Here is a 19,633-nt window from a genome sequence, read left to right on the forward strand (position 1 = left end):
GATTATACGTCGTTTTCAAAATTTGTTACTGAAAAAAGCTTTTCTTTGTTTTTGTTATTGTTTAGCAAGCAAAAAAGTTTTTGTGGTGGCCCCTAAAATGTGGGGGCCCGGGGCCCTGACCCTCCCCCGCCTCTCCCATAGACCCGGCCCTGTCTGTACGTTATAACTTTTGCCATAAGTGTCATATCCTAGGCTATATTCTAACATCATCGGTTACATAATTGATGATGATGATTGTGTACCCACCATCAGCGCAAGGATTACCTGTGGCTGCAGAGTCAAACCCAGGGAGGGAGGTCAAACTCGATGAAACTACGCATTCCTAACGTGCATTCGTCCTAACGTGCAAGCGGACCTTCCCAAACAACACAATGCGATTTCGCGGGCCATCTCCATCGGCAACACAAACCGATTTTCAAGCGGGACTCGATCAGGCCCAGGTCGCGTTGCCAATCGACACTAACGCACTCGCCAAAGATGAGTACGAGGCCTACCTTGTCGCTTGCGGATGCCCTGGTCAAACCTGAAGAGAATGGATCTACCTTGTTGTATCAGGGTAAGCTAAATTCACTGGAGACCCTAGTAACCACGAAGCCGTATATAAGTGCATCAATTTTGCCATATATTGATATTTAAAATTGTGAATATAATGCTGCTTTATTTTAAACACCTCATTAAAGATATATTAAAGTCGAAAAGGGCCCCACTAAAATCAAATTAGTGCCACGTATTGCAGCACGTTGGCAGCCATTGCTAAAGTAACATAAATGCATGTGCTATACATTTACATTTGCACATGCTTAATACGTGGAACACGAAAAACCAACACAAAAATCTAGTTTTAGCCCGACCAATGACCATTAACCATTATTTTTTTTTTAGCCGGGTCGGGAGTCGAACAAGATGTATTGAAGACCGCTAGATGAGTTACATACGCGCTGGCGCCCTTCGCGCACTGCTCATATGCTAATTGTGGTTTTCATCATTATTGGCATGTGATAGCAACCAACAGAAAAGAGAAATGGTTTTGCAGAAGAAAGTCGTCGATCGGAGGTTAAAACGGGGATTAAGTTGGTCGGGAGTCGAATCAGAAGTGTTGAAAACCGCTAGACTTGACCGTAAAGTTGTTCACTTTTCTTGATTTCATTCGTTTACCATTAGAGTCAAGCTTTTATAATTGTATTGTTAGAGCAGCCTTTGCTAGTTTGTACATTACATTTATTTAGTTTTTGCAGTGTTGAGTTATTGAATTATCGTATATGTATATCACCTTTTAATGCACTCTAATGTAAAGAAAAATGTAAATCAATGTAATGAATTGATAATGCCAATCTAAAGGATTATTGCATGACCAATGGTGAATTATTGCATTTCGCATTGCAAAGGTTGATATTCAGTCTAATTCGTGCAATGATATAATGCTTGTGGTTACTAGGGGACCATCGGAAAACAACACGATGGTTGCTTTCTCGTCAAAAAGTCTGGCCACCCCACAAACATTTGCCCGGAAACACTAGTTTACAGCATTTTTGAACTCGGTAAGCTGGTGATCATTTTTGGTGTAGAATCATGCCCTGAGTTCGAAAACGCGAAGGAAAAAATACAGTAGGGGAATTGTGGGTAAAATGAACAGGGGGTAAAATGAACAGGGTGTTGTTTTACAGCAATTAGCGTATTTCTGCATGTTTTAACGATTGGATGCTGTGTGATAACGTAAAACATTATACATACTTCTGCTGATCTTGAACTTAAAAATTGAATAAACCACTTGATTATGACGAAAATATCAAAAACCACACAAAAAATATGCTCTGATGTGAAATTGAGCTTTTTTTCGCACATTATGACATGTGTGATCCCATATTCCAATAATGTACTTCCAAAAGATAATATTCAGTTGAAAAAAAAATTAGGTTACGCTTTCAATACATTTTTTAGAACAACTTTAAAACCAGAACGACTTGAGGGTAAAATGAACAGCTGGTTCAAACTTTACCCATTTTTTATAAAATTTCGTGCAAACTCGGTATTTAGAAATCTATAGCACATATTTTGACACAAGTAGTGCAAAAGGTTAAGAAAAAAAGTATTTTGTGCTCATAAAATAAGATTTTTATCCGAAAAATCGCTTGTTTTAGTACATTTTTTACAAATAATTATTCCGGCACATTCCAAATTATACATCAAAAGTTTTAAAAGTGTAGCATATAAAGTTTGTATTACATTTGTTGGCCTACACTTGAATATATCGAAATTATACATTTAAACTTGTTTTTGAAGACACGTTCATTTTACCCCCATCGAATGTTCATTTTACACACACTACTTTTCCTGACTCTGTTTTCTTGCATGTTTTGTAATCGAAAATAATGTAAGAAAACTGTATTTTTTATTAATATTTTCTTCCAGAACTCTTTAAATATATTCCCAACTACGATATTACGGGGTGAAAAATAAAGATTTGGTCATATTTATATAGGAAACGACCACAAATGCTTAGGGTGTTCATATTAGCCCCAATTCCCCTAGAGCGGAATTTTTTTTCGACTTTCCATACAAGGTTGATGATTTGAAATGGATTTTTGTTCTATTTTTAAGCAAAGTCGCTGACTTCACACATCTCATTCTTCGTAATCGATGCACAATGGTTTATTTTCCCATGTTCACGCTCTTAATTAATAGCTCGAAGGATTGACGAGATAGAGCAATGGTGTCTTCGGCAAAGTTGACGGGAATGACCAGCGCCATCTTTTGGTAGTTAGAGTTTTTGGATCAATCCCCCTAAAAGTGAGATACAAAATTAATTTTTTTTAATTGTTGAGATAGAGGGTTGACGTCTTCGGCAAAGTTGTAGCATTTTTGATTCCAAACAACTTTCCTGAAGACGTCAATGTTGTAATTTTTACTCCAATGGAGATAGAGGCCTGTGTTTGAAAGTTAACCCCAAAAACACGTTTTTTAATTAGAACATACATTTGTTGAATTTTTAGACACATATAATGTTCTGCAAAGTTGTATGAATCAATAAAATACGCAACTTTGCCGAAGACATCAAAGCTGTAAGAATTAAATGAGACGAGTTATAGATGAATTTATGATTTTTTTCATCCACTTTTAGGGATAAATATCTTTCTTAGGGGCAAAAAGGTGCAGCTGAGGATACCCTTATCAAAAAGTACATCTATAGAGCTTTCAAATAAGGGTTAGTTTGTCTGTCCACGATCGTCTACTGAGGAGATATGACCATAATAAAAAATGTCTTTACTACGATTTAACTGCATTCAAATCTACGTTGACAGAAAAATTCATGGCTACTATGATCAAATAATATATAGCCTTCTCTAAGCGAATTTCCGCAACAGTCCTGAATGTTTTAAATACCAAAATTGTTCTAAAAACGTTTTCCACTGCCTTTTTATAACATTTCCACTATTTAGTACAAATCCCATTCATTGAATAAAATATTAAGATTTACCGGGGTTTAATACGCTCTCACAGAGCCAACAGAGTTCTTCTGTAAAGCAATTTGAAATTTTATATGAAGAAAGTCAACATAATGAACTTTTATTAAGATAAGACGAAAGTTGGTGTCATTTTTATTTCATCATAGTAGCCATGAATTTTTCTGTCAAAGTAGATTTGATTGCAATTAAATCGTAGTAAGGAGATTTTTTATTACGGCCATATCTCCTCAGTAGACGATCGTGGACGAACAAACTGACCCTTATTTGAAAGCTCTATAGATGTACTTTTTGATAAGGGTATCCTCAGCTGCACCTTTTTGCCCCTAAGAAAGATATTTATCCCTAAAAGTGGATGAAAAAAATCATAAATTCATCTATAACTCGTCTCATTTAATTCTTACAGCTTTGATGTCTTCGGCAAAGTTGCGTATTTTATTGATTCATACAACTTTGCAGAACATTATATGTGTCTAAAAATTCAACAAATGTATGTTCTACTTAAAAAACGTGTTTTTGGGGTTAACTTTCAAACACAGGCCTCTATCTCCATTGGAGTAAAAATTACAACATTGACGTCTTCAGGAAAGTTGTTTGGAATCAAAAATGCTACAACTTTGCCGAAGACGTCAACCCTCTATCTCAACAATTAAAAAAAATTAATTTTGTATCTCACTTTTAGGGGGATTGATCCAAAAACTCTAACTACCAAAAGATGGCGCTGGTCATTCCCGTCAACTTTGCCGAAGACACCATTGCTCTATCTCGTCAATTCTTCGAGCTATTAATTAAGAGCGTGAAAATGGGAAAATAAACCATTGTGCGATGCTCCGATTGAGCTGATTTTTTACTGTAACTCGCCTACATATGATATGTCAAATAAACGTTGAGCAAAAAAAATTTAAACTGTTTTTTTCTTATTGAAAAAAAAATACATTTGTTCACATATTTTTGGAAATTTTGCTAAAATTTAAGGAAATCGTCCCTAAAACTTGCCAATATCTTGAATTTCGGATGATCGAATGGTATTATGTCCAACTTTTAATTTATGGAAAAAGATTTAAAATTGGTTGAACAAAACACAGATATTGGAATTTTAGTAAATTCATTTTTTATAAAGTTGTTAAACTCAATATTAGCGTTAGCGTTAGCGTAGTTACGGTATACTACGTAGATTGGATACTAACAACATTCATGTACCTTTTGCTAATCTTGCTCGGATTGCTTTTCGGAACAAGGCCGGGGAGTTAACTTTGTTCCAATCTTATGCAAGAATACCAAAAGCACACATGCCATTATTCCCGGCCACGCCCATCTTTACCGTAACTTGAGATAGGGGAAGGAAATGTTGATGTAGCACTTATTTAAGAGGCTTCGGACTCAGTGACACTCCCATAAGGACTACCGAGTGGGTGGTTGGGAGGTGTATTGTTTAGGTCAAGGATTCGTCTGAAAAGCTGGCGATGGACCCACGGCATTGGTTGTTTACTTGGTTAAAATTTAATCTTTTGGAAGCCGGCAATCCAAAGAGATTTTTTTCTATTTATTGTTTAAATAATTATGTTTTTGCTCAGTGAGTGGCCCAAGCAGAATCGATCCCTCCAGGGTCATCGGAACATTACAATATTGTACGTGGATTTGCTAACTGAACACGACGAATCAGAACCGTCGTTTTTGGAATCGCAGTTCGAATCGCCGTTGGAATCGTCGTTCGATTGCAAAGCGAGACAGCAACCAAACTGACACATCGCTTTGACATCGTAGGAGCAACACGTGCGTGAGATTCTCTCTCTTGGTTGGTGTGGTTTGTTTTGATTCAATCTGATTTTCTTTTATGCTGCTCAGCTCATGCTGCCGATGCTGCCAGCTGATGGTGGCAAGGATGGAGGAGCATAGTCGGAGGGGTGCTCCAATACGTTTTCGGAAGAATTCGTCGAGATAAAAAGCTTAAACGTTATAAAAATATGAAAAATTCTAGTTTAAAAGTTCAGCATTAAACTTTTCAATGCGTGTTACATATATTATTTTACAGAGAATCAGTCTAGAGGTCGTTTAACATAATAAGAGCATTAACATAAAAGTCTATAATTTTACAAGAACGCATTGAAACGCCCCTTGAAATTAAACGGCGATTCCCAATCAGCTCAAGCAAATTCCCTTGGAATTCATCTTCGAAGTAAAACCACAATAAATGTTTGAAATGCGTAAAAAAAAGAAAAAAAAGTTGGCGATCCGAGAAAAAAAACCTCAATTTACATAAAAAACGCGGAAACAACGAAAAAAAACAAACATTTCAATTTTTTAAAACAGAAAAAAAAGTCACGTAAAACGAGTTGAACGAAAATAAAATCAAAAGATATTTTTTCTATTGTATAAATAAGTATGTTTCAACTCAGTGCGAGGCACAAGCAGAACCGATCCCTCCAGGGTCATCGGAACTTTGCAATAAATGTTTAAAACGCGAGGAAAAAAAATTGGCGTCTCGAGAAATAACAAAATAAAAAAAATAAGCAAAAAATCGCGCTAAACGACAAAAAACATCTGATTTATCATAAAAAAAATAAATAAAACAAGATCGTGTAAAACGAATAAAAAAAGTGGGCGATCCGAAAAAAAATTTTTTTTCTTAAAAGAATAAAACACATTTACACCCGCGACAATACGACACTCGCCTCGAAGAAAAACGACACGGACGTGGTCTACCCTTTTTTAAGTTGTTAAACTCAATATTGAGCTAAAACTCAAAAACTGTTCTACTTAATATTTTTTGAAGCGCGGTTTCAAAATCAGCGCTAAATTGTGCTTCAAAAATTTTGGTCGTTGACAGAAGTTCACGACTTTCGCTTTATTTTGTAAACAAGTGAAATTATCGGTTACATAATTAAGTAAAAAAGTAAAATTTCTAATGCAAAAACCCATACAAATTTATCGCAATGCGAAATACGGAGACACATCCGATTGCACAGTTGCTTTGGGAGCTGTTCAAGCCACGTAGACCAAATTAACGTTTACACCGATGTGTATCAACCCCTTATTTTTAAATGCATTTGTCATGTGGTCGGCGTTAAACCAACAAAATGTCTTGCAACCACTTGGAATATCAAATTAAGCGCATTATTTCTTTGTTTTGTTTTTTTTATTTATGTGCTAATGTTAATTCTATTCTCGCATCAGTTCCTAACATGCTATAATTTTTCCGAATTTTCAAAATCCTACACTTTTCTATATTTGTCAGAAACATCACCTAGTCCAATCTGACCTAATGCCGACCAAACGCCTCTTATCTCTTTTCTCACTAAATAAAACATAATTTAACTATTTTTAATTAACCCGGAACTAAGAATTGCACTGGTGGGGATTTTTCTTATTACCGAACAGGTTTGGGCCAAAGGGTCTCGGATTTCAATGAAAATTTTACCAGAGCTAGAGGTCGTGGATATACATGAACATATATGGAATTCAAAAAAAAATTATAGAGGACTATTTTCCGGAAAAACGCTAGATGAAATTTCACGATTTTCCAAAATTTTCTAAGACACCCTTAACTTCAAAAAATCATATCTCAAAAACTATGCATCGTAGAACAAACTATTTTTTTAGTGAAATCGACGCCAAATTACTTCAGCAATCCAATAAAAATACGCCGAGAAAAAAAAAATCACAGAAAATTTTTCACCATAGAGAAAAAAAACGTCTAAAAATGCTGATAAAAGTACCATCTGTAAAATTTTTCTAAGCGCAAAAACTAATGTCCTTTCTTTCGTAGCTTCGTAGGAGTAGAAGTAGCAATAGAAACTTATATGTCAAATTTGTTTACGTTGGGTGTAATTTTCAGAAATTTTGCTGTGTCCTCCTCCTCTTCTTGGCATAACGTCCTCACTGGGACAAAGCCTGCTTCTCAGCTTAGTGTTCTTAGCACTTCCACAGTTATTAACTGAGAGCTTCCTCTGCCAATGACCATTTTGCATGCGTATATCGTGTGGCAGGCACGAAGATACTCTATGCCCAAGGAAGTCAAGGAAATTTCCTTTACGAAAAGATCCTGGACCGACCGGGAATCGAACCCGTCACCCTCAGCATGGTCATGCTGAATTCCCGTGCGTTTACCGCCTCGGCTATATGGGCCCTATGCTGTGTACATAACAGTATTATGCAAACGTCGAACTAGAACATAAACGACCCAAACTATTCGAGTAGCTCAGTATTCGCTTTTCCTACTACCCATAATATATTTGAATCAACTAATGAATCGGTGCACGGTTCAAATTATTAAAATATTGTCTAAAATTGTTTAACGCTCTAAGAAGCCGAGTAAATGTTTCATTCTAAGAAATCCTCTAACGTCCTTATTTATATTCACATCCTTTGCATTTACGAAGCTCCATTGATCAGTATTGGATCCTTGACTATATCTTTTGAAAATTTCTAGAATGCTTTCTGTTTCTTTATTTCTGAACGAAACAAAAGATATATACTAAAAAAATACAACACAAATAAACATTTTTGTTACTTACGCAGTTAAAAATATTACATTACATTACATTTAACCTGAGCGAATACCATCATTTGCTCGTTGCAATGCAAATGTGTTGTAACAAATGAACGGCCGCTGTTGTAGATGGCTTCCTATGAAAATATAGCGACTGGCGCACACTGTTGCGGATGGCCAAAAAACGTGATCGAAATTGTTTTGACCATGAAAACATGATTTTTGATCTTTGATGTCTTCGGCAAAGTTTTTCTATAAAATAGGCCCTAATTTATGGAAACATCGGTTTTGTGATCAATCCCCCTAAAAGTGAGAAACGATTTCTATCTTTTTTATTTATAAACTAAAAAATATGTTTGTTCAGAGAAGTTGTAGACAATTTTACTAGAAATAACTTTGTCGAACAAACACAATTTCTATCTTTTGATTTGTATGTACATTTGAGGCGTTTTTTTATGAAGCACCCCTAAAAATCAGTTTTTTGCAATTAAATTTTTCTATGCAAACTCGTTCCATATTTTCAAATGTGGAAATCCTGGTCTGCGAAAACGTGCGAAAGTTAACAAATGGGCATGTCAAACATAAGCATTTTTTAAGTAAAAATTTCAATAACATGATAAATATGAGAGATAGATATATACTTTCTTCGAGAAAGTTACGCGTTTTAATAAGGCAAAATATTTGCTAGAACATTTGGAAATTGTGAAAAATGCATAGAAAAAATTATAAGCAAAAAACTAATTTTTAGGGGTGCTTCATAAAAAACGCCTCAAATGTACATACAAATCAAAAGATAGAAATTTTGTATGTTCGGCAAAGTTATTTCTAGTAAAATTGTCTACAACTTCTCTGAACAAACATATTTTTTTAGTTTATAAATAAAAAAGATAGAAATCGTTTCTCACTTTTAGGGGGATTAATCACAAAATTGATGTTTCCATAAATTAGGGCTTATTTTATAGAAAAACTCTGCCGAAGACACCAAAGATCAAAAATCATGCTTTCATGGTCAAAACAATTTCGATCACGTTTATGGGCCATCCGCAACAGTATGTGGCGGTTGGTTTTATGCGAAGACGGCTAATAACAAGACAGACAGCTCCCACCCTGTTGGCGACATGGTTGAAACGCCGCAACGATTCACAGGAACATTAAAATATGATTGTGTGCGTGTACATGCAAATACGTACATGGAAATGGTAGCATCACATGCACACTCATTCATGATGTTGTTCCCTCTGTTCCCTGAAGTCGTTCGTGGTGCTAGTGTGCTTGTAGCTCCCAAGGTATATGGAGCAAGAGGGTAGATGTCTGTCTTGTTATTAGCCGTCTTAATTTTATGCCTATATCTCCAAAACGGTAAGAGCTTCCATTTTGGTGTCAAAGAACGAAAGAAAGGACATTAGTTTTTGCGCTTGGAAAACTTTAGTTGAAAATAATATATGATACAGACGGTACTTTTATCAGCCTTTTTAGACGTTTTTACTCTATGGTGAAACATCTTCTGAGATTTTTTTTTCTCAATGTATTTTTATTGGATTGCTGAAGTAATTTGGCGTTTATTTCACTAAAAAATAGTTTTTTCTACGATGCATAGTTTTTGAGATATGATTTTTTAAAGTTTGGGGTGTTTCAGAAAATTTTAGAAAATCGTGAAATTTCATCTAGCGTTTTCCGGGAAAATAGTCCTCTATGATTTTTTTGAATTCCATATATGATCATATATTCACGACCTCTAGCTCTGGTGAAATTTTCATTGAAATCGGAGACCCTTCGGCCCAAACTGTTCGGTAATAAAAAAAAATCCCCTGGTGACTCTCTAAATATATTGAACTCCACACATTTTCCACAATTTTAAAATCGGATTACACAAGTTTTTGCCTCTTTCCTTCTTTGACCACGTTTCAACTTTTTGTGTGGCCTCTGATCTCATTGCTCCTGCACATAAAAGCTCATAAGGGCCGTTAATTAAACAAGAGAGCAAATTTTAGGAATCTCAAACAGAATTCCCCTGGTAGACTTTTGTCCATTATAAAAATGTTGAAGTTTCTATGGAGCGTGGACTAAACCTCTCCCCCTTAATGTCTACAAAGATTATGAATGCCCCATGCGACTAATGTATCACAATATGTTATTATTATTTGTAAATATGTATTATTTTATGTATATTTATTTATAAAACGCCTTATATTGCAGTTTAACTTTGATAGTCTTGGTAACTACTGTTATCTTTGCAACTTATTACGAAAATTTCATTGGAGGAACAATAGCTGATACAAAGAACAACAGTAGATCAAAACTTGGAAACAAAGTGGAAAATGAAAAACTCTCAGGTATGGAAAAACTAGTCGAACCAGATGCCAAAGCACTCGAGCTTAATCATTTGAACCAAAATAATAACAATGATGACGGTCCAGAGAAAGAAGCAAACGCTGAACAAAGTACAAAAATCGGGAAACATTTAGGTGAGTTTTTTCTACCGTCTGCGTCATAATGGTTGTACCATCATTTTATCCAAACATTGTTTTATTTTATTTGAATAGAAAACTACAATAACACGGTCCGACAAAAAATCAACTTTTGTTCTGCCCAGCTCTAAATTTCACCTTTTCTGATTGCTCCCGACTAGAAACACAGAAATCTGAAGTTTTGACCCTCCCCCCCCCCTGGGAGAGAGGAGGGGCATCGATTTAAAATTTTGAAAAATCGAAAAATTCCGAGGTTTTTCGATCGTCGTTTCGGCTAAATGCACGATATTAAAAAAGAAAAAGGTTGACCGCGGAGCTTTAGGGGTTGTGCAACTACCAACAAAATTTCACGAAGATCCGTCAAGCCATTATTGAGAAACGGTGTTTTTACGAAATGATGTTTTAAAGATTTCTTATATTGCACGCAAAGAATCTGTAACCTGGTAGCTCATGGGATAGGGGAATCTACAGGGTCGTTGATGGCATTTCATTCACCCCTCTACACATGCCCTGAATGGCCTTATCCCGCAGGAGCAATAGCTAAATGTAAACCTGCCCATAGAAGTCTCACTACGGAGAATCGGCAAACGAATCATCTAAAATGGGGGGGGGATACTCTTACGGCACTGATCCAAGAAAAGCGAGGCTTGGAGGTTCCTTTGCGAACCCGGAGAACGGCACAAACACAAAATGGTGAACAGATCTTAACTCTTGGTGGCTCTTTCTAAAATACGCTACACCTGAGGTTATAATTTACAATTTTATTAAGTGACGTCACAGAATGGGTACTTGCATGCTTTTTGGTTGTTCCGGATCGTTGTTGGTGGTGTAGCTGGTGGCTAGTGAGCTGATCGTGGATCGCCGATCGATGCTGGTCGTGGAAGCCGGCGTCGGAAACGTCGAAGGGGTGTTCGACGGACGCATGCCGACTTCGGACAGGCCGAGCTATTGTCGGTGTTGGTGCTCGTCGGGTCGTGTAGATGGGAAAAGATGGCGACTGAAAGATGGCAGGCGGTGTCGAGAATGCCTAATCGCGCCAAAGCAATGGCGGCACGGAACTACTCTTCAGAGTAACGAGACGGGTTCTGAATCGCCTCCGGAACTACAGCACTTGCACCCACTTCCGGCCCACTCATTCACGGAACTCCGCACGGCACTTCACTGTCGGAAACTCAGGAAAAAGGAGTGGAAAAGAAAAAGGTCCCAAGCATGAACCTGGTCATCACGGATTAGTACCCTATGACGTCACTGTACCTAACCTCTAACTTCATTGATTGTCTAGTCACTTTTGTTACGTACCTTTTTCTTGTTTTGTTCTATGTTACACGTTGTTTTTTGTTCATTGTTCTATTTTTTGTTTTTTTGTATAGGTGGGTTTTACTGTAATTTTAACAATTAATTAGCCTTTAAGACAGACTATTTCAATATTTACACTACTAACCGTACTAACACATTTTAACACACATTCCGTGCTATTTCATTTTAATACATTTACTAACAAACATTTTTGACTTTTTTCACGTATGTTTAACTAACAATTTAACTGATCCTAGTTTAGAAAAGAAAACACGAATAATTAAAAAACGTTCACCAATAATTAGGTTTTATACTAAATTCACCTCAAACTACTGTTTACACACGCGCGCTACTACTACTCTGTTCGAGGATCACTTACAATAAGGAGAAATCCCCCAGTTTCAGTCAGGCTTTTATAAGACCCGCCAGCTTGCATAGAGTTCTGCATATGCATTTATGCTCTTAATTTCATGTTTGCCCATCCTGTTGTAGCTAACACCATCTATGGGACGAGGTGAGTACTTTCAGGGATGTTTTGCCCGAGCTCAAACTGCTCGAGTTTGGACCGTTTGGACGCATTTCAATGGCACGGTCATTCGTTACCTGCATGCAGGGAGTGTGTGCGGTCCTTTATTACAGGGTCTAATTTAGGGGAAGAAATTTGGGAAAATAGGAATTGTGGCGGAGCCATCAAGTACATTTTGGAACCGAACGGTTACAAATCCAACTACTATATGGCACAATGAATTAACTACATCGGCTGTTTTCCTACTCTCCGCATCGACCAATATGGCGCTAGCTTCTATGCGCGAAAAATCACTAAAAGTAAATCGCAAAAATATTGTATGGCGAATAGCATCTAAAGTCAAATTTATCGAAGTGGAATACATTATTCGAAAAAATATTTGGTAGTGGTTGTGCACAATGGTGACTACTATTAAGCCTACCAAATATTTTTTCAGTATAAGCTTTCTATTTCAAGTAATTCAAGTTTAGATGCTTTTCACCATACAAAATAAAATGGATTTACTCCTGCTGATCAACTGTGGGTGTGCGCCAAGCGGGTAGTCCATTGCTGATTTTACCATGCCGTTTAGCATCATGGTGTCTTCGAGGAAGTTTTTCACTACAATAACGTGCTTCTTTTAACCTGTTGGTAAAAATGATCAATGCCCCTAAAAGTGAGATAAAAAATTTACTTTTTGAATTTTGCAAGATACAAGGTTGTTGTCTTCACAAGAGTTGTAGAAAATGCTGTTCAGGATAATTTTGTCGAAGACGCCAAATTCGTAACTCCGTTAGTTTTCAAGATACACAGCAAAAAATAAATGCAACCCGCCCGATGTAATTCATTCCGATGTACTAAATAATCGATGTAATCACGATTCCTATGTACGATTACATCGTTTTGATGTAAAATCTTTTGTTCTTAGTGTACATCGTCCGATGTAATATTCATGCAACCGACGTATTGATCGGGTTGCAGCAGTTCAGATGTAATATTACACAACAGTTTTTTCTGTGTACGTTATGTTTTTACTACCGGCGGCCGGCGCCTTGAAATAGGTTTTTCCCTCAATAACTTTTTTCACTTTTGATTCCACAATTCTATTCTCACAGTCTCCAATAGGTCAATCATTTTTACTTTCTAAATAAGACAATTACTTGTTCTTTCGCATTTGTATGAGCTAATTTGCTTACAATTTTTATAGGCAATTGTGCGGGGAAAAAGTTCACACCTAACAGTCTCCAAAAAAAAAAAAAAACTATTAAGCGGAAAGACAATAATTTCGTTTTTCATTGCTTAACGATTCCCTACCACGTAACCTTCAAAACATAGCACTAGATTTTATCGAGATCTATTTGTAGCTACAGCGTAGAAACAGCGAATCTGTGCTGAATTGCTATTCACCACACTTCACAACGGGGACAGTTCGCGCGCCACAGGTAAGTTCAATTTCCTTCTATTTCTTCTTCTTTTTGAGGTACACAGAGTCACGTCACATCACAGGTAAGTCTTAATACACTTTATTTGTCTATCGTAATACTTAAATTCACTACTTTATTAACTTCTAAACTTAGCACTACAAAATTCAAATTACAGAAAATTCACCTCGGGTGGGTGGTAGAAATTGATTTCACTTTTGTTGCTGTTCTGCTTCGCTGACTATGATGATGGTGCTGATGGTCGCCGATGCCGTAGAGTAAGAGAGGGAGCAGCGTTGACAGAACGACTTTTATAGGTCATGAGTTCTCCATCTTGGTGAGGTTGCCGGAAGAGCGGAACGCATAATTCCGAAGGCAGCCATGTTCCTTGGCCATAGTAGTTCGTGCTGTGAGTTGTTTTGGCAGTCACGTACAGGTGCCGCCACATTGCTGTTTTCGCACTTGATTTGATGTGCGAACACTAGTAATGAATCAACTACATCGGCTGTTTTCCTACTCTCCGCATCGACCGCTAGCTTCTATGCGCGAAAAATCGCTAACAGTAAATCGCAAAAATATTGTATGGCGAATAGCATCTAAAGGCAAATTTATCGAAATGGAATACATTATTCGAAAAAATATTTGGTAGTGATTGTGCACAATGGTGACTACTATTAAGCCTACCAAATATTTTTTCAGTAAATGCTTTCTATTTCAAGTAATTCAAGTTTAGATGCTTTTCACCATACAAAATAAAATGGATTTACTCCTGCTGATCAACTGTGGGTGTGCGCCAAGCGGGTAGTCCATTAACCCGTTAACGCCCAAGGTGTCTCACAATTCAAATCTTCAAATAAATTTGTTATCAAAGGTCATGTTCCAATAAAATAAACATGATTTGACGAAAAAATGGAAGTCTATGGTGTAGTTCCAAGAAATTCTTGATTATAGGTCTTCAATATCTGATAATTTTCTCGAGCTCTATTTCAGCACAGCTTCTACGCTATCGTTATATTCTGATCCGTATAGATATAATACAGCTCTAAACAAGTGAGAGAGATGATAACCACTCAAAAAGAATAGAAAAAGAACTTTTAAATTGGGGCAGAAATATAACCCGATAAACGCCTAAAAGTATGCAATGTATGGTCCTTGTAATTTCATGTTGTTTCGACTTGCTCAAATTTATTTTTTGTAACAAATCAAATAAAGAGTGCCCACTATGTGTAGCATGACCAAACGTTAAAATACCGTAGAAGTTAGATTTTACACAGATAATGATTTCTAATAAAGTAATTGAGTTTTTCCTTTAGTACCCCTCAAACTCTACGTACTCACCATACGTAAACTTTTCAGAAATGTTGCATGTTTTTAAAAGAAAATCGTGTTAAATACAGTTCCTTTTTTAATGTGTATCCTTTGGCGGATACGTATTTCGACCTCAACTATAAGGTCGTCTTCAGTGTCTCGTACTTACAGGTATTCCACTAACACACCCAGGTTCAACATCATTCCATGTTTCGATATAAAATTTCAACCAGATATACTCTACACGGCCTCTCCACTTATGTTTGCACTACTCCATGATTTTTGATTCGTGAACAATATGTGGGTTTAATGGTGCTAGTCTGGGCACTATCAATGTTACAACCACCCAAAAATTCAATTTTATTCGGTCTACCAATTGCAATTTAGAATTACGTACAAAAGTCTGAAAAACATAACGCATTCCCGATAGAAATCCCTGAAGGAATTCCGAGAGGATTTACTGAAGGAATTCTGAGAGGCATATCTGATAGAATTCTGAGGGAATCTCAGCTCAAAGCTTGATAGGAAATAATCCTGTGAAATAATCACAGGAGAAATCCGAGCAAGGATCCCGGCTCGTAGCAAGAATTCCATTAGGATTCTCTGAATATGTTTCGCCAGAAAACTTTGAAAGTATGAAATCTGTAAAGTAATTCATTAAAGAACGGTGGTTAAAATTTCTGAAAGAATTCTTTCATGATTTTCTAAAGCAATTCTGCCAGAAAACTCCAAAGTTTTTCGTGAAGGAATCCTGTAAAGATTACCTGATGGAATTCTTAGAGAGATGATCATGATTCCTGATGACTTCTGGTCCTGCCGATCAGAAGCTGAGCAGGTATTCCTGTAAGAACCATAGAAGATGTCTCTATGATCTAGGATTGCCTGAAAAAAAAATCTCGGAAGAAATCTATATTTTTTCATATTTTTCTTTCGGGAGGCATCCCTTAAAGAGTCACAGCAGGAATCCGGGAAGGAATCTCTGAAAGGATTCCAGCACAAATCCCAGAAGGAATGCATTAAAAGAATAACTAAAAGAATCACAGCAATCTCGAAAGCAATATCTGAAGGAATCCTTGGAATAAACCTGGGAAAATTCTCGAAAGGAACACCAGACGAAATCCTGGAAAGAATTCCTGAAGGTATCTAAAAAAAACCTCAGCAGGTAGAGGTACTGTCTTCTTTGCCCTCTATTCCAACCCTCTATCATAACCTTCAACCCTACTATCTGCCATACCCTCTACCCTATACTCTACCATAACCACTGAATTATCTTTACCGTACCCTCTAGTCTATATTGTGCTTAATCGTACCGTCTACCCTACTCTCTAACCTAACCTTTTCGCACCCTCAACCCAACTCTCTATCCTTCCCACTTCCCTACCGTCTACCCTATCCTCTACCCTAACCTTCTACTCCACTCCCTCTACTGTATCCTTCACCCAAACCCTCTAGCAGACCGCCTTCTCCACCGTTTATCCTACTCACTACCCTACCATACTCATCAAGCCTGATCAATAGATACCCATATTGCATGGTATCATAGCTCAAACTACCATTCCATAGTTGCCATCTTGGATATGGTCCGCCATCTTGGATTTAAAAATAGGGTCAAATATCGATTTTTGACTTCTACTCATGGAGCCCGGTCGATAAACACCTTGGATATCTTGGATATGGTCAGCCATCTTGGATTTCAAAATGGCGTCGGATATTCATGTTTGAGTTCTACCAATGAAGCCCGATCGATAGATACCCATATTGCATGGCATCATTGCTCAAACTTGTTAAATGTCGATTTTTGACTTCTACTCATCAAGCCCGATCGATAGATACTAATGTTGCGTGGTATTATAGCTCAAACTACCATTCCGTGGCCGCCATCTTGGATATGGTCCACCATCTTGGATTTGAAAATAGGGTCAAATATCGATTTTTGACTTCTACTCATGAAGCTCGATCGATAGATACCCATATTGCATGGTATCATAGCTCAATCTACCATTCCGTGGCCGCCATCTTGGACATGGTCCGCCATCTTATTTTTCAAAATGCCGTCGGATATTCATTTTTGAGTTCTACTAATGAAGCCCGATCGATAGATACCCATATTGCATAGTATCATAGCTCAAACTCTCATTCTGTGGCCGCCATCTTGGATTCTGGTCCGCCATCTTGGATTTAAAAATGGCGTTAAATATCGATTTTTGACTTCTACTCATCAAGCCCGATCGATAGATACCCATATTGCATGGTATTACATATCAAACTACCATTCCATGGTCGCCATCTTGGATATGGTCCGCCATATTGGATTTCAAAATGGCGTCGGATATTCATTTTTAAGTTCTACTTATGAAGCCCGATCGATAGATACCCATATTGCATAGTATCCGAAGCAGCATTGCCGTTAAAAAGCATATATTCTGGAGTTTTGACCGCCATTTTGGAACCTAAGCCGCCATCTTGAATTCCAATAACCCTACTACCACATCCATATCCTAAGGAATGTATATGGCAAATTTGATTGAAATTTCTTGACGCATTCCAGGATTATGCCGGTACATTGATACATATATACATACGTACATACATATCAACATACAAATAGACAAACATACAAACATATAAACATACAATCATACATACATTGACTTTTGTATGTATTGATAAACAACTCTGCCGAAGAAGTGAATTATAAATCATAAATTATTGTCACGATTCCAGGGAAATACATTATTTTCGCATAGATCTCATAGATCGTGACAATATGTAATCTTTGCAGTATCGTTTACGCCACCTAGTGAACCATTCACAAACTATATTGCCCACTATGAGCAAGGTATGGGTGTGGAGAGCATCTTCTCTGAAGAAAGTATTCTAAAATTTTGCATAATTCTGGAGATATTCACATCAAAAGAACTGTCCTATTTATAGGACGCTGGGCGGATATGGGTTAAGCTTTTAATGCAAGTACATCAATGCAAACATTTGCCCCATACTTGGGGAAAAAATCGCAAATGATAAAAGATAGTTTAATGGTATAAAGTTCATTTATTTCAAGTTAATTCATGTTTATCCTTCCACCATAGCCACGAAATGTGTTTCTTTCTATTTATAGCATTACATCCCAAAAGGAATACGGCTTGGTTCTCAGTTTTTGTGAACAATGTATTTAATGAATACCTCGATAAATACTTCCAAATACTATAATAATATTATAGCTTTTTTCAGTGTTACTTAAGTTGTCAAAATACATTATGAAGTAATCATGGAGATATGTGTAGACTATTTCAGAAATTATAAATACACTCTGTTGTCATATCTTAATATGATATTAATGAGATATTCAAAGAGTTTCCGCAATGGAGTTATGGAAAAGCAGTGGGTATTATGATACTCGGCCTAATTTAAACAGCATTGTTAAAGCAAAACTTTGTAAAATTTTGTTGCATAAGTTAGAAAACGATAAAACAGTTACCCACAGTTTTGCTCAAACAGCATTAAATTAGGCAAGGAATCCTGATAACCACGCCTTTTGCGTCATTCCAAAGTAGAAATGGAGAATCTACCTTCTCGCTATACATAAATTCAGCGCTTTACAACAGTCTAGTACTTCATTGATTGCGTCCTTTAGGTGGAAATTCGTCCTGTTTTAGGCGCAAAATGATGCAAACATGTTTTGTACACATGTCGTTTTTAAAGTTTGGATCACTAGCGTTGTTAATGATTCATAGCATAGGCATACAATGTGGAATCATCTAGAGAATAGTGCTCATTTAGTTTAGGAATATATGCAATTCCCATAATTCATTTTTTTTTGTCCATACTATCGTTTCAGTTTGCAAATTTTGGGTGAAAACTGTATTAATATTCTGCAATAGAGCATTTATTATTGGAAAATCTTGAAAATAAAAACTGCTTGAGATCAAATTTTGCTCTTCACATTTCCATTTGCAACATCCAGAAATCGAAAGATCTGAAAATTACTGCTCAAGATCAAAATCAGTTCTTTCATACATTCATCTATAACATCCGAATGTTGTAAGATCTGAAAACTACTATTCAAGATCAAAATTAGTTCTTTCACACACTCATCTACAACATGGCGGGACCAAACCGACACAACTACCATAAGCCTCAAACATTATGGATAACGTAGAACTTGATGCTCTTGTTACCTCCTATTTTCAGATATGAGTCGTAGTGCCGTGGTAATGTAATGTCATAAGTTCAATTCTAGTCGTGGCTATGATTATTTTTTTACTCTAACCCATCTGTCAGATCATTTTTTGATATTGGTTTGATCTTCTACAGCCCAGATCTCCACAGATTTTAGATTATTGATCTTATAATATCTAAATGAGATATTATTATGTTCTTCCCCATACTAATTTTTGATCTTTTATCTCTTATGTAAAACAAACCAATAGCTAATAATGATTTTGAGTACTTCATTGAGTGATATCAAATGATGATATTGTTTTGGTTTTTTCTTCTATTCTGGATGCTTACACTTCCTTTCGATTTTTCGCGCATAGAAGCTAGCGCCACATTGGTCGATGCGGAGAGTAGGAAAACAGCCGATGTAGTTAATTCATTGTCATGATATTATGAAGAACAATCGAGTTTTCTAACAATTTACTTCATGCTTCAAATTTGCATTTGCACAAAGGTGTTTTTAATAA

General features: G+C 36.6%; 1 protein-coding gene across 1 annotated transcript in view; it reads left to right on the plus strand.

Moving 5' to 3' along the window:
* Positions 1 to 19,633, plus strand: part of LOC109432807 (nose resistant to fluoxetine protein 6) — a 132,691-nt gene that overhangs the window by 19,753 nt on the left and 93,305 nt on the right. Inside the window, exon 4 of the mRNA XM_062858682.1 lies at positions 10,147 to 10,415. Within this exon, the coding sequence (XP_062714666.1) occupies positions 10,147 to 10,415 (269 nt within the window). The remainder of the gene's footprint in view (positions 1 to 10,146; positions 10,416 to 19,633) is intronic.

Source organism: Aedes albopictus, chromosome 3 (genome assembly GCF_035046485.1).
Source record: "Aedes albopictus strain Foshan chromosome 3, AalbF5, whole genome shotgun sequence".
NCBI lineage: Eukaryota > Metazoa > Arthropoda > Insecta > Diptera > Culicidae > Aedes > Aedes albopictus.